The 14,369-nt window shown below is 45.2% G+C and overlaps 1 protein-coding gene across 2 annotated transcripts in view; it reads right to left on the reverse strand.

Moving 5' to 3' along the window:
* The window catches only part of SYNPO2L (synaptopodin 2 like), a 39,602-nt gene extending 25,673 nt beyond the window's left edge, over window positions 1-13,929 (reverse strand). Inside the window, exon 1 of one of the 2 annotated variants that reach the window (XM_085312249.1) lies at window positions 13,576-13,929. In XM_085312249.1, coding sequence (XP_085168375.1) covers window positions 13,576-13,680 — 105 coding nt within the window. In that variant the 5' untranslated portion in view covers window positions 13,681-13,929. Of the gene's footprint in view, window positions 1-11,472; window positions 11,522-13,575 lie in introns of those variants that run through there. The other variant, XM_085312250.1, reaches the window with a different exon arrangement.
* Between the last annotated feature and the right edge of the window lie 440 nt (window positions 13,930-14,369).

Genomic DNA, 14,369 nt, shown 5'->3' on the forward strand with positions numbered 1-14,369 from the left:
TAGCTCATTTATTGCTGCATCCCTGCAGGAACCAAATAAGGCCTAAGAACACTGTGTTGCCAGTGAAGGACCAGTGCCCTTGAGTGAGTCCTGATTGTGCTGCTGGGCCTCTGCGTCCCTGGTTATTCCAAGGGTCACAATGGTGAGCATAGGCCTGACCTGAGCACCAGCCAGATTTGAGTCTTTCAGTGTAGATGAACATCTACATGTTCTTTTCCTATCCCCTAAGTTGCAAAGGGAATCTGTGGTTTTGAAAAGGAACAGGACCTCTTTCTAAACAATCCGTGCACCTGGCTGTGTGTGAGCATTTCCTGCTGCCCTCCGCTATTGCACATCCTTGGCATGACCCCCAGCATGCACACAGAGCCCCTGCAGGCACCTTCCTTGGAGAAGTCGACCTTGGGAAGAGGTGGGGCACTTCCTGCTGTCAAGCATTCCTGCTTTGGCCATTATGTTTCTGTGCATTTCAGTCAGGCCATATGGTGTCCTGTTACACCAGCATAAACCTGGAGTAAATCTGTAGCCTTAACAGGACCTGTGCTGGATATTCATTGCTGTATCTGAGAGTGGAGTCTGGATTCCTAGTTCCAGACTAGGTCCCAGTTCCGTGGTTTCTCATGGCCTTCTTAGACCATGTGTTTCTCCTTTCTTTCTTTTCCTCATGCACAAGTAAAACCTTCTATTGAAACCTGTGATCCAGCCTAGCCTTTCTATTAACTCAAGCAAGCAAAGCAAATGCCAGCTCAGCCCAAAGTACAGACCTCTCCCATGCAGATAAGCAATGGGACAGTGTTCTTGTAAGACTATTTTGGACCCATAATGTATGCATTTTGCACAGGCAAGAATAATCAAACAAAACCACAGGGCCAGAGCAAATTAGGCCCAAGGTAGTAATAAACTGCATTTGTAAATGCTTCTGGCAAATTTCTTCAGGTCTTGCAGTGTTGTTGACAGACAGACAAATCAGTGCAGAGCTGTTTAAAAGACTGTCCAGTAGCCAAACCATGGCAGATCTCTGCAGAGAGGTAATGCACAACAGGACACCTCTGCCTGTATCTTCTGGGCTTGCTGCTCAAGGGACCACACTTGGCCATAATCCTTTGCAAGTATATGGTGAAATCACACAAGCTATTTTGCCCTGCATTCCATGACAGTCCCAGGAAGGGAAGTGGAGGTAAGAGGATTTCTATACCACCAGCATTGCCACAGGGCAGGCAGGAGGAGGGAAGGAGAGAGCTGGAGCCTCGAGGAGGTCCCTCGGGCACAGCCAGCTATTCTCAAGACCCAAGCCCTTGGCACCCATGGGGTGTTTGTACCCAGGGCGTGACTCTGCTGGCCAGGGTTGAGCAGGCAAGAGCTGCACACCTCCCTGGTCATCATGCCAGCAGAGCTGAGAGGTGTTGGGGAAGAGGGTGGAAAGAGGGTGGACTATCCTCTGAGCTGTTTGTGTGTTCACTGGCACTTTATCATTCTGTAGCCTCTCCAACTTGACCCCAAACTTTGCCAGCATGCTTAAAATAGGGACTGGCTCATCCCAGCTGCCATATCCATCAGCCCCTGTCATCTTAGCTCTTTATCTCCTTCCTTGTTCATATAAACAGCCTGGAATGAGAACATGTGGGTCTGCAATAAACTATTGGTGAAGAACCACTTTGTTGCTGTTATGGTACAAATGCCCCTTGCCAGCACTGGGAAAGGGGGCAGCTGTTAACTGAGAAGAAATATCAGCACTGCTACCCACTGACACAGCAACTAATGCAAAGGGAGAAAGCTGAAGTGCAGCTGAAAGGAAGATGTCCCCATAATATTCCCCGAAAGGCCAACGGCTACTCCAGGCCAAGTGCTCGGTGCTCAGCCCTGGCTGGGAGCATGTCTGCTGAGTACCTCTCCCAATTACAGAGTGAGGGATCTGCGGGTTAAAGGCTGCCAGCAGGTGCTCAGAGCATTCCTCACATCCCAGCATACTCCCATACCATGCTAGCTGAAATCAACTGGCTGTGGGCCGGTGACCACCCAGACCAGTGGCAGTAAGCCTTTCTGGCTTCCTACGATGCGCTGGTCCCTTCGTGCCGCGGGACCTTGCCTGCAAGCTTCGGCATTCCCAGGCGAGGAGGGCCAGGCTGCGCTCACACACTGCCGCTGCTGCTCCAGGCACCTGCGCAGCAGAGGAGGCTGGTGGGACCATGGTAGCTGCCCTACATGGGCTGAGTAACGTGAGCTGGCAACACATTTCTTCTGTGGCTGGCAAAGATGCTGGTCCAGCAACTCTGGCCTGGTTTGCACTCAGATTTTACCAGAGAGGCAAAAGGCCTATGCTCTAAAGCAATTAGAATTATTTCAGTGCTGTTGCAGGAGCCCTGTAATACAAGAGAGGACTTCTCCCTATCTCCATTCCTCCTTGCAAAAAGAGGACCAGTGGCCAGTCTAGGAAAGACCTAGAGAGTCTGAAAGTAGCGTGTAAATATTCCTGGCATTCAACTCCCCTTGGTTTATAAATCCTTCCCCAGGAATTTATAAATCTGCTTCCTGGGGCCGAGGGAAACACACTGTTCATAGCTTTACTTTAATGACAAACCCCAACCTCACCGAATTTGCCAGAGGAGGAGATCAAAGGGGTTAAGGGCAGAAGAGGATTCTGCAGGCAAAGACGGTAAAAAGTATATTGCACAGGAAGAACAGAAGTTAGTCCATGGCCCTGTCAGCAGGGTGCTGCCTGTCAGACACTGGACAGCCTCTGGGTGGAGAACAGCACAAGCCTGGCAGTTCGTATGACTCGCAGCACAGGGCTGTGGAGACCTTTAAAGATGAACCACAGCCTGCGTATGCACTCATAGCTGGGGCAGTGCTTTGAGGCCAGGGGCCAGGCCAGGCTCGCTGCCCACCCTGAAGGTCAGGCTGCCCTCACCTCATCCACTTGCTCCCCACACCCGAAAGATGCCCTCTCCTGGGCACCCAGCGAGCCACAAGTAGCATTGCTAACAGGAAGCTTTTGCTTAGGCTGCAGACGGGAAGAAAGATGTCACCCAGCAGCTCTTCTGAAGAGATGGCAAAGGATGGAGAAAGTGGCATTTTAAAGAGAAATCCCTTCTGCTTCCTATAGCAAATCCTTGGGAGCACTTTCTTGTGTGAGTTCTCAGCATGCTGAGAAGGGGCAGCCCTGGACTTGGCCCAGGGGGATTGCTCTGTCCAATCTGGGACATACTGGAAGGATTCACTTTTCCCTTTTGAGGGGAAAAACCCACAAATTCTCTGATCCTCTCAATGACCTGCTGTGCTTTCCATTCCTTGCCTCAGTGGACATGCTCCCTCCCATGGCACACCTGGGCTCCCCTAGAAGGACTCTCATGTTTGGATTTCAGATGCTTTGAGGGAATCCCAATTTCAGGGTCTTCTTCATCTGTGCTACTGAAAATATAAATCAATGTGGAATCTATAAAATTGGATCTATAAAGCAAAGAAACTCATTTACATAAAAAACTGCACCTCACTGCACTCGCATCAGGACTTTTGTTGTTACAAAAGAGCTCTTGCCAAGGAGGTTTGGTTTTCTGTGCAGCACCTACTTACATGAATACGCATACATATGCATGTTTCCTGTCAGTACTTTGCCCTGTTCCTCTAACTGATCCTATTGAATCAGACAAGAGGGAGGGGGTGGAAACAGCTGAGGGGAGAGAAAAAGGAAAAGGTTAAGGGCAACAAATGAAGAGGGAAGGAAGAAGAAAAGTTGTTGAAAGGAAGGCCAGTGCTAGGAGAGGCCGGGAAGGCCAGCACTGGTAAGAGGCATTAACAGCATTTTCCTTGTAAAGTCCTGGGGAGACAAAAGGACACAGTGATTATTGGACGTGTCTTGGGGGATTTTGGCCTAGCTTTTGGGAACAGAATGCAAGGGAGGAGGGGGTCAGATGCAACTTGGCAGCATCTGTCCTTCAGTATGCACTATATTTAGATAGCGGTATGTGGGGGGGTAAATACACGCTGGGATGCTAAGAATAGAGTAATCCTGATTATAACTCAGTGGCTTCATGTCTTGCCTGAGTACAGCCCAGGGAACCCATCTCGAAACTCTGCAACCAGCCTCCCTGCTGGCCAGCCCCCCTTCTTCCTAAGAAAGGAAATTTGGCATGGGCCATCAGAAGTGGCTTGCAGTGCTTCTCAGGAAAAAGCTGTAGTAGGTTCATGCCTTTTTCCCCACTGCCTCCCCCTAGGTACCTCACACCTCTTCTCTTTCACCAGCAGAGCTCAGTTGGCAAGGTAGGAAGGCAAATTACACTATCTGCCTTTGCCCTAACCTCCTAATGCATCTTTCCAGCAACAACCTAGCAAACTTCGGCCAAGCCAGAGTTGTGGATCAACTGCAATTGGTCTTCCTATCCAATCCCCCATTCTACTCTCTGACTGTGTCTCAAATCACACAGCTGCTCCCCTTCTCTCAGCAGCTGCAAGGGCATGGGGTGCAATGCTCCATGGTAACCTAGGGGTGTTTAAGATTCATTCACAATCTTATGTGAAATGTAGTCCTGCCACAGGATTCCCCCAGAGAGATAAGAATTGACTCGTAGTATAAAGCAGTATAAAGCATTATCATAAGGGAATGAACTCAGGTAGGACCTTAAGAGTCAACCAACATTTGGGTCTGCTTCTCCCAGGACTTCCTGCTCGGCCCCGCTACAAATGCAGTATTTGTTAGCTGCCAGAGGTGTTAGCTGCGCTCCCCATCATCTCTTTTCTCTAAACATCTGTTCACATCATTTTGGTTAATGGAGCAGCTTGTTTTCCCTCCAAGGCCAGCACCCAGTCTGCACTTGTACAAGGAAAATACCTTTGTGGTTAAAACAACAGAGTGGGATTCAGGAAACCCGGATGATCTTTTGTGTGACTTTGGAGAAAATATTGAAACTGTGAGCCACAGACAACAGAAGTCACAAGAAAGGATTTTTTTTCAGCACCCTTTTGCTCTGACTCTTAAATTTTAAGTGTCTCAGCTACCCACGTGAATGAAGAGATCCAGTAAGATACTTTTTCTGTGCCTTGTCTATTAAGGATGTGAACAATTTCACATCTCACAGCAATTTTACATGAGATATTTAATATATTATAATTAAACTAACCATCACAATTACACTTCTCTATTTAGTTCCAGTATCTTCCTGCCCAAACACTTTATTCTCATTTAAGAAGTGCCAGTGGGTGACTGGCTTCTTGGTAAAGTAGGTCCAGTGTCCCTGTGGATGTATTTCACAGATTATCCACAGTGAGGCTAATTAGGAGGTGCTCACCTAGAGAGAAAGAGGAGGAACAGAAATTTTCTGGGACAGTAAATGAACAGAGCAAGGGAAGGGTGGTAAAATAAAAAATCTTGAGTAGAAGCCAAGGTTTGCATGGCTTCTGGGTGAGGGAGACTGGAGATGAAATCTGTTCATGGCAAAAGATGCTGGTGCTGGCCAGTCTGCTAAGTGCCTACAAGGCTCCTGTAATCCATCACCACGTTGAGCATACTGGCAAGGGGGATGCTGCAAACCCAGTGTTGGCAAGAGAGGAGAACAACTTCTTCAGTGTACTGGATCTAATTTAAATTGTACCAGGGGTATAAGTGTATAAAACAAATGCAAGCACTCAGGGGTTGTTAGTTTTCTCTGTCTTTTGAAACTAAACACCTTAAAAAGAGCATTTTGCAGTATTAATATAAGGGGAGGGGAACAGAAAAACAACCCCAAACTATTCACTTTCTTTGCCTAATCAAAAAGCTTAGCACAAAGCCTGCTGCTGGGGCAAATATCTAGCCAGAGTTGACTGTAGGTATGTAAAAAGAGGCTTTATCTCCATGGCCTTTTATTGCTTGAAGTGAGAGTAGCTGAAAAGTGAGTGAAGGGCAATATCACTGACAAGGAATAATGCCACATATGCTGGAATAGATACTAACAGTATTTGGTAAACATTTGACTCTCAACAGAATGAAATAGCAAGATACCAAGCACTTTTTTCTATGAAGCAAGGAATCAGAAGAAACAGATAAATAGGTGAAAAAGCAAGAGCTCCTATGCCCACCTATCTGGGTTCTAGGACAAAAAAGATTGAATGATCAGAAGAAATGCGTTCATACTTGTTCCATGTAGATCCCTTTCTAGAGGCTCAGCCTTGCTCTTTCTGACATCAAAAGTTTTAGGATCAAAAACTAAGGCAATTAGCTCATAAGCAAATCTAACCACCAAAATGTCTCTTAACAGGGAGAAGCATTGAACTGGGGCAGAAGGAGTAAGGGGAGCCTGGCACACAGGGCAGAGACGTCCAGAGGTATGGCTTCAGTCCCCCAGAACAAGGCACTCTCAGCTTCTGTGCTATATCCTAATGCTACATTGTAAAATGCAGTAAGCTTTGGGTAAAACGCTTGCTCGGAACAGGAAACTCTCTTTAATTATTACCTGCTGTTGCACAGCAGCAATCTTAAATGTAATATGCCACCACAATACTTACTCTGAGATACTGCAAGCTAGGATGAAAACATACCTGCTAGTCTAATGGCAGAATGAGGATACAATCAAGACAAAAAGCACTTACGTTTGCAAAAAGTCATTGTGGGTTACTGTACCAAAACACAGCACCCGTTAACCCTAAGAGAAACCCTTAGAAACCTTTTGAGGAGGATAAGCACGGTTCTGCAGCACCATGGCAAGGACAGGATCAGTAACTGGTACTGCTTAGACAAACACCCCATGCGCCTGCAAGATTGCAGAGAGCTTCTGTACAGGGACATGCACCTCCCAAGGGTACACATCCTTTCACAGGCCTTGAAGCCTCTTTGTAGGCATCTTTATCTATGAATGTACAAGAGAAACTGGCTTAGCCTTTATAGCTGCGTTCAGTAGTTCTAGTGAGTTGAATAACGCAAGGGAACATTCCTGGGCTCTGGACCTCAATTGCCTGTAGTGTTAAACTGCTAAAACAGTCCTTGGCACACCTTTAGCTCAGGCCAGCTAATGCTGTCCTGAACAATTCCCCATGGTTTGGGAGCTAGAACAGGCCGTTCCCAAAGCCATATCCAGTGGGCAGCTTGCACGTGGTCACCCTGTCTGGGAGAACCAAAGAGTTTAACTGCGGGGCTTGGCTTCCTTCTGCAGTGTTGGCCTCCGTGCCGGATCCCAAGCACAGTTAATGTGCTAGGTATTGAGTTTGTGTGGTTTCGCCACAGCTGCTGGTAGTCCTATGTCAGAGATGTTTCCAGGACTGTTAATGGCCAAGCAGGATATAAACAAGCTATTGCCCATACTCTCCATCTCTGCAGGGACAAGAGGGGAAGCTTTTCTAGCAATGTCCCTCAAACATAAGTTTTAGACAATTTGAGAAAGCAAAAAACATGAGGCAGCATGAGACAGGCTGTGGTCACACAAGGGAGGAAAAACCATTCAGGAAAATAATGTCTGAGAGACCAGAAGCCAACAATCTCATTTTGTCATAGGCATGATTGCTTCATGTCATTTGGAGGGAAGGCAGGCATGAAAAAATAAACATGGAATGAAATGGTTTGGGCAATGAGAAAGGAGTAATTTAACGAATGGTTACAGATTATCCAAGGGTAAACATAGACTATAAGTCAAGTTTCTAACTATTGGTGACTTCTCAATCAGACTCTAGAGCAATCTTTCAATTAGTGTTATGGCAGCAAAAAGATCCAGCTACTTGGTGGAATTTGATCAATTTGTGATGTCCTTCTAGTCTGCTTTAGAATGAGCTACTACTCCTACTTATCACTTACTGTGTAATTTCACTGAATAAAAGCCTGTCTGGTCTAACCTACAGTCCCTACCTTGACAGAAAAGACAGTTTAGAGGGAATGACATAACCACTGATCTGATTTATCCACACAGTCTGCTCTCCTCACTTGTTCTGGGCAGCAGGGCCTGCGTAAGGCTACTTCACTTGCAGTTAGCTCTAAGCCCTGGTGATGCTGAGGAACTTATGAACTGGATCATTAGCTGTAACAAATCAACAATGGCAATTTGCAACAGCAAGGAGATGGCTTCCTGTTTAGGCCCCCTTCTTATTGTTGTCCTGGAGGTCAAACGCACACATCTCCATGAGGAGGAAAGCTGCCCTTCCCAGCTCTGCCCCTCGCTCACTGCTGTCCCCACGCTGGGCTGCACTTGCAGCCTCACAGCCCAGCATCCTGCTGGCACGCTGCGACTGAGGGGCCCAGCTGCTCCTCGGAAAGCTCCCCCAGCTCTGCATCCTCCACACCCTTGCCATGACCCAAGCACAGCACCTGTCTGAGTGATGACAGGCCATAAGGCACGGCCAAAAACACTATAAAAGCTGCTCAAGGCACTCCTACAGGACCAACACACACTCAGACCTGCAAGACCAGTGCTAATGACTGCTATATGCGAGGCTGCCAGCAACACTTTCTCAGGTGGGACTTTAGACATCTGTGGAAACAGAGCAGCCTGTCTGCCTTTCACTGAAAGGGGAGAGGAAGAGGTAGTGCTTGCGAATCTGCAAGCTGTCAGATCTATTGGAGTTAGAGCTGGCAGCCTCCAGCAGGAACGGGGTCGCACGAGCAAAGGTGAACAGGACAGAGTTGCCAGGCCATAGGTCGCAGAGACCAGCATGGCCCAGCGTCCAGGCGGCAGGACAATCTGGCAGAGGAGACAGGAGAAACAGTGGATTGCCAGCAGAGAAATAGGAGAAAGGGGAGATATGTGAGAAAAAAGGTGAAAAGGATGTTGCATTGAACTGCTCTTAAATGACAAAACAGTTCTTGCTTTTAAAAGCAAGTAGCTCCACAGTTCTTGTGCGTCACTGCTTACCCTAACACGTCATTCTGTTGCTGCAGGGTAGATGTACAGAACAGGGGATTGAAAAGAGCCTCTTGAGTTATCAGGGCTAATCGCTGGTTGTTTCAAATGCCACATTTACTCATAAACGAAGTCATAAACTTATTTAAAAGGTTTTCAGATGTTTGTCTAGATTGGAAAATAGTTGTTGAATCTCCCTGGTTAGTTACTCCTGGCCTCTCCGTGCACACTTGTTCAGTGGCAAGGCTGTCCTGTATTTGAACTGTGCTGCTGTTGTTTGCCCAACATCTGTTTGTGGACAGCAATCAACCTTTCAACCCTTGTGCCAGGTGAAACAAGGCTTCTCCCCTCCCCTCCCCTCCTCTAGCTGCTCTGCCTTAAAGTAATTTGTCTTGAATGTGGCTAAATCCATAGGTGTATTTCCAAAGAATTCTCACTTTTGCAATACATAATAATACCAATGCCTTCCTATCTTTATTATAAACAGCTCAAGTGGAGCTCATTTGTTTGTTTTGCCTTTTTTTCAGAGATGCATCATCCTGCTGGCTCGTAATCTTCCTGTGATACATTAATATGCCCAGCTCTTTCTCTTCCACTATCACAACTAATTGAAGAGCTTTTAATTTTCACTTGTTCTTTTAGTGTTAGTTGTGGACCAGACTATGCTGGAGGTACAAATGCCTGCCTTGCTTTGTAAAGTAACTGGATTTCTCTGTTGTGGAATAAATCTTGTTTTGTAGATGATTTGCTAAAGACAGCTTTGCGTCAGTTTGTACCATCTTTAAAGCTGCCCTGCTTATTTTGGTAAAAATTATTTCTGTAGTATAGCTCCACACTATGTTTCTAGTTTGGTTGATTATGCACTTAATGCTTTTGTCTAATCTTATGACTTTTCTGAGACTTGCCATTTTATATTTTGTTTAGTTTGAAATGCATTTGGTGCCCATTTCCTTATTTCAAAGAAATCCACCAGGAATCTGATGGTATTATTCTCCTTATTGCACTCTCTTGTCAGAATGGGTAAGTCTTCTAATCATTTATAGCTTCTTACAAGGAATGCTGTACACACCGGGGCCATGTACATTTCCCTTAGTCTTTCAAAAATAAAAATATTTCTATCTACTTCTGTTTCTTGCTTTTAAGGTTGATTTTTCCAGGCCAAAGATTTGTTGTGTTGTGTTGCTGTATGCTACTGAGCTGTGCCAACAGGCACCTTTATTTTGGTAAGGGGTAGCATAAATTCCTTTGCTTCACTGGGTAAAAGATTCATTGCAAATGATAATAAGCCAACTGTGAATACACAGTAGTTCCACTGTTCACAGCAAAAAGGACATTGCTGTAACTATGAACACAATGCAGAGCTTCCTTTCCTTTTTTTGGTCCTTATCTCTTATTTTTCCCTTTGTTTCTCTAGCTTTCCCTATTCTAATTCTTCCTAATTTCTGTAGAATTATTCATGTTCTCCATTCATCTTTAATCCTGCTGTTTATCTGCCTGCTGAGCGTATCAGTGTCTGTTTTCCTTTCAGCTTATTCTTTTCTGAATCGATTTTTTATACAACCCTAAATTAAAAATCATCTACCCTTTCCCACTGAGGGTTCCCTAGACACGTAAATTCTCTGCTGCTTCTCTTTTGACTCACCCTCTGCTCCTATGATATCTGCTTTTCTGAGACTGAATTGGTTTGGTACTGCCAATCTTCCATGTGTACTATAGCAGACAGACTCTGCAGGTGATTGTTTGAGTGGAAAAAATATTCAATATATGCGACTCTAGCAGGAAATCCTACTTCACGCAACGTTTAGTCTCTGGAACACCTGGCTGCATGAAGCCATCAAATCTTCACTGAAACCACATTAGGTTTCAGTCAGACAACCAAAGCAGTAGCTGTTCACAAATCATCATCTGCTTATGCACACGGTAAAATACCAGGATTGTCGATTCTCCTTTACTTCATAGGTCATGCTGAGGCTGAAGTGAAAGAATTTCCCTCCACACTGCAGTGCTAGCAAATTAGATGCATTGTTGAAGGTTACAACTTCATCTAAAACGTTAGCCTTGCGAGGAACACAGAGGAAACAGGAAGCATGAGATGGACTGATCATCAGCCTAGTCATTTCTGGCAAATCCAACAATGGTACAATATATACCATTTATATCTAATTTATTTATCATACTTGATTCACTTCCACTTATTAATCTCAAATTAGCTTTTTATCTGCCTAGCTCTTCTTTTTATGAAAAATGGTATATAGAAGCAATTTGATACAACATCCAAGGATAAGCATATTTCTCTAGTGTTCCTACTAAGACTTTTCTAATCTGAAAGCTGAAATTGCCTAAAATGACTGGAATCCCCTGGCAGCCTAAATTTATCAGCTCAAATATTGCCTGGTACCTATATGGTATTCATGTTTGTATTTCCTACATTTCATCCATGTTCTGTTCTTCCCCATTCTGTCTGAATAGATTTTGCTATAAGACCCCAAACACTAACAATATTTCTGTTGTGTTAAGCCAAATTTTTCTTGTCTCATGTAAACATTCCCCTTTCTTCCCCAGGGCCCTTTCACAGTCATCAGCTTACTAATAGACCCTTCTCATTTATCTAATCTGCCTTTCCATGCATGCGCACCACATTCTTCACTGTACTAATGAACATCGTGTTATTTGACCTTACCTCTGCTAGCCAGGCTCCCTCTCAGTGACAGCTCCCTCTCTGACCACATTTCCCAGTGCAGCCCACTGGCAATGATTTTGTAGATGCAGGCAGAACATAGTAAATCACTCACCCACACTCTAAGAGTCCCAGCTCTAAGAACCGATAGAGAAACATGCAGCAGTGTCGTTTTTCTCTGTGCAATGTCATGTGGCCATAATCCTTGGCCAAGCTTATTAGCAATGGGACCATTCCCATCTTTGGTTCTTAAAATATCCTGACAGTGATAATGATTTTAGAGTTTTGGTACATGTTTTGCAGGCAGCATTTTGGGCCAGACCTCATCCTACTTATGTCAATAGCAGAATCCTAACTACAGAAGAATTAAGAGTTGATCTTCCATCATAAAGAGCCCAAAGCTTCAGGCTTCTACTCTTGTACATGGTAACAGAGGAGAACAGTTAGATCGCTCAGTGATTCCTGGAGATTTATTCTCTTCTCATTTGAATTTAGCATTCTGGTATGATCTCCTCAGGTTCCCAGTAAAGATCCATAAATCCTTTGCTTGGAGGCTATTTAAACAGTGTTGCGGTTAAGATAGTCACCTGTGTTGCTAACTGCCACTAAATTCTGGACAATAATAGCCCAAAGTGATAATCATAAAATCAAATTCCTGCTTGAATAATGCTTTATATTTTGAGCCTCAAGTGGATTTGTATCAATTACATTTTACAAAATTATTTTTTTTCTGCAGTAGCCAAATATTGTACTCCAAAAAAAAAAAAAAAGTTTATGTTGCTAGACTTAAGGAATGGCACCCACTTCTCGGAGCTGCTTCTAGCTAATACTTCTCTGGAAGTGCAGCTAATCTCTGAGCAATATTCTATTTACCTTAAAGCGTGACTTAGTTTGAATAATGGTTAGTTCTTGTTGCTGTTCATTCCTGAGTAATCTTTATAGAACACACAGTATCTCCTCCCTCTTCAATCCCAATTTCCTATCTATTGGGGAGGGGGGGAATGAGTCAAAATAATCCTAGATTCTCCAGTTTATGTGACCATGGAAAATACTATTTTGCTAGCTACCACTGATTCCAGATATCTGTGTCACAGATATTGATTCTTCAAAGCCCAAGAATATGTGCAGACGTTGTTTTCCTGGAGAAGAATAATCTTTCTCCACGTAAGAAACCTCCACTTTGGGAAGAGGCTTTGGGATTCCAAACCATTTGGCTGCAGTTACAGCCAAACACTTCTTGGTTGCGAAGAGCCAAACAACACACAACATTTCATTTTACAACTCTGTGTTAGAAGCACAATCTTCTTAAGGAAACAGAAAGAGTTTGGCAGAGCATTTGTTCATTCCTGCTGCTGGAAGTTTTCCATTAAGATATCCCTGGATATCACTGCGTCAAGGCTAATGCAGCTGCTATGAACTTGATCAACTGAGTAAGCTTTTTTCCTGCTTTTTAACTTACTCAACGATCTTTTGAAAGGGGACCTGTACCAGCTGTAGATCAAAAGTAATGCAACTCGAGGTTCATGCGTATTCCCTTATTTCTTCTCCCATCCAAACAACCTCTGCTTCTCTTTAATTCTTGAAATGAAACCAGTATTTGTTGCTTAGAGCATCAAAAATATTCACTTCAGACTATCTATTTTGAAAGCTGGAATGTAGTAATTAAATGTTAAGAACAGGTGAACTATACTGTAGATGTGGCCTTTGTTGCTTTTGGTTTTAATTAATTTTGATTTAGTCAGATATCTTAAGCAAGTACTGTGAGCCCTTATTTCTGCTCTGTTGTATCTTTGCTGATAAGTAGAGAGAGCTGTACTGAGAGAGAGCTGAATTGATAAAGGGTCTGAACTATACAGACCTGCACTGAGAATGCAGATCTTTACCTGACACTTGTGTATCTATTTCCAGCTCAACAGCATGCATTTCAAGACCCATATTCATCCCAGGACCCTGCTTGACCATTCCACCCATTTTCCTTTTCAGATCTGCTACCTCGGTAAGGCGTTCCTGCATTCCTTAACGGTAGTGGAAGATGCCAGGCTCACCAGGCATATCTGAGCGCAGTGGAACAACCCTGCCCTCACAGTGCTCATCCTGAGGTCCTACCTTTGACACCTGGAGGGGTCTTTTCTGCTCAGAGCCCCCCTGCAGCCGGAAGCCCCAAGGGGCACCTCCAGACAGGGTGATGAGCATTTCTTCCTCAGCTCCCATGATTTCTGTGCTTTGGATATTTTGTCTTCCGTGGCACCTTCTTCACAAATTCAAAACGAGCTCCAGTTCTTAAGAGGCTGTATCTTCCATTCCCATCTTCACAATTCCTGTCACCACTCCGCAGTCCCCCAAAAGGCCCTCGTCTCGCTTTCTCCTTCAAGTTCACACACACAAGAGGAGAGTTGAGACTGTCAAGCCTAGCCTTCCCTGCTCTTCTGGACTCTCAGCTGCTGCTCTGCCCACGATTAGACATTTGATTCTGCTCTTGGTAAGGGGCCAGAGTTGTCCAGCACACGTGTCGTGTCAATCTCACCCTCGGTGCCCCCCCCCCATACACCAGGGATCGCTCACTGAAGCGTGGCTGAAAATAGCTCACCTCCTGCCTCTCCAGAGCTTTGTCTGACACTCGTGAAGCTGGAACCATTTCAATAAAAATTTATTTCCCCTTCCCATTCCAACTGCAAATCCTAGAGCCACCCAGCACTCGGAATTAGTTAGTGTGACAGTTTCAGGTGACACAAGCACCGAGACCAGGCGACAGCACCTTGCCCTGAGAAACTGAGCAGAACCGGCCTGCAGGCGGCCGCTCGCCGCGCTTCTCCCTGCAGGTGCCGCTCCCGCACGGCCGCCGCGGCCCGGCCCGGCCCGGCCCGGCTCGCGGCCGGCCCCGAGGGCCTCAGGCTCCCTCC

Source organism: Rhea americana, unplaced genomic scaffold (assembly GCF_003343005.1).
Source record: "Rhea americana isolate MKP2758 unplaced genomic scaffold, rheAme1 scaffold_36, whole genome shotgun sequence".
NCBI lineage: Eukaryota > Metazoa > Chordata > Aves > Rheiformes > Rheidae > Rhea > Rhea americana.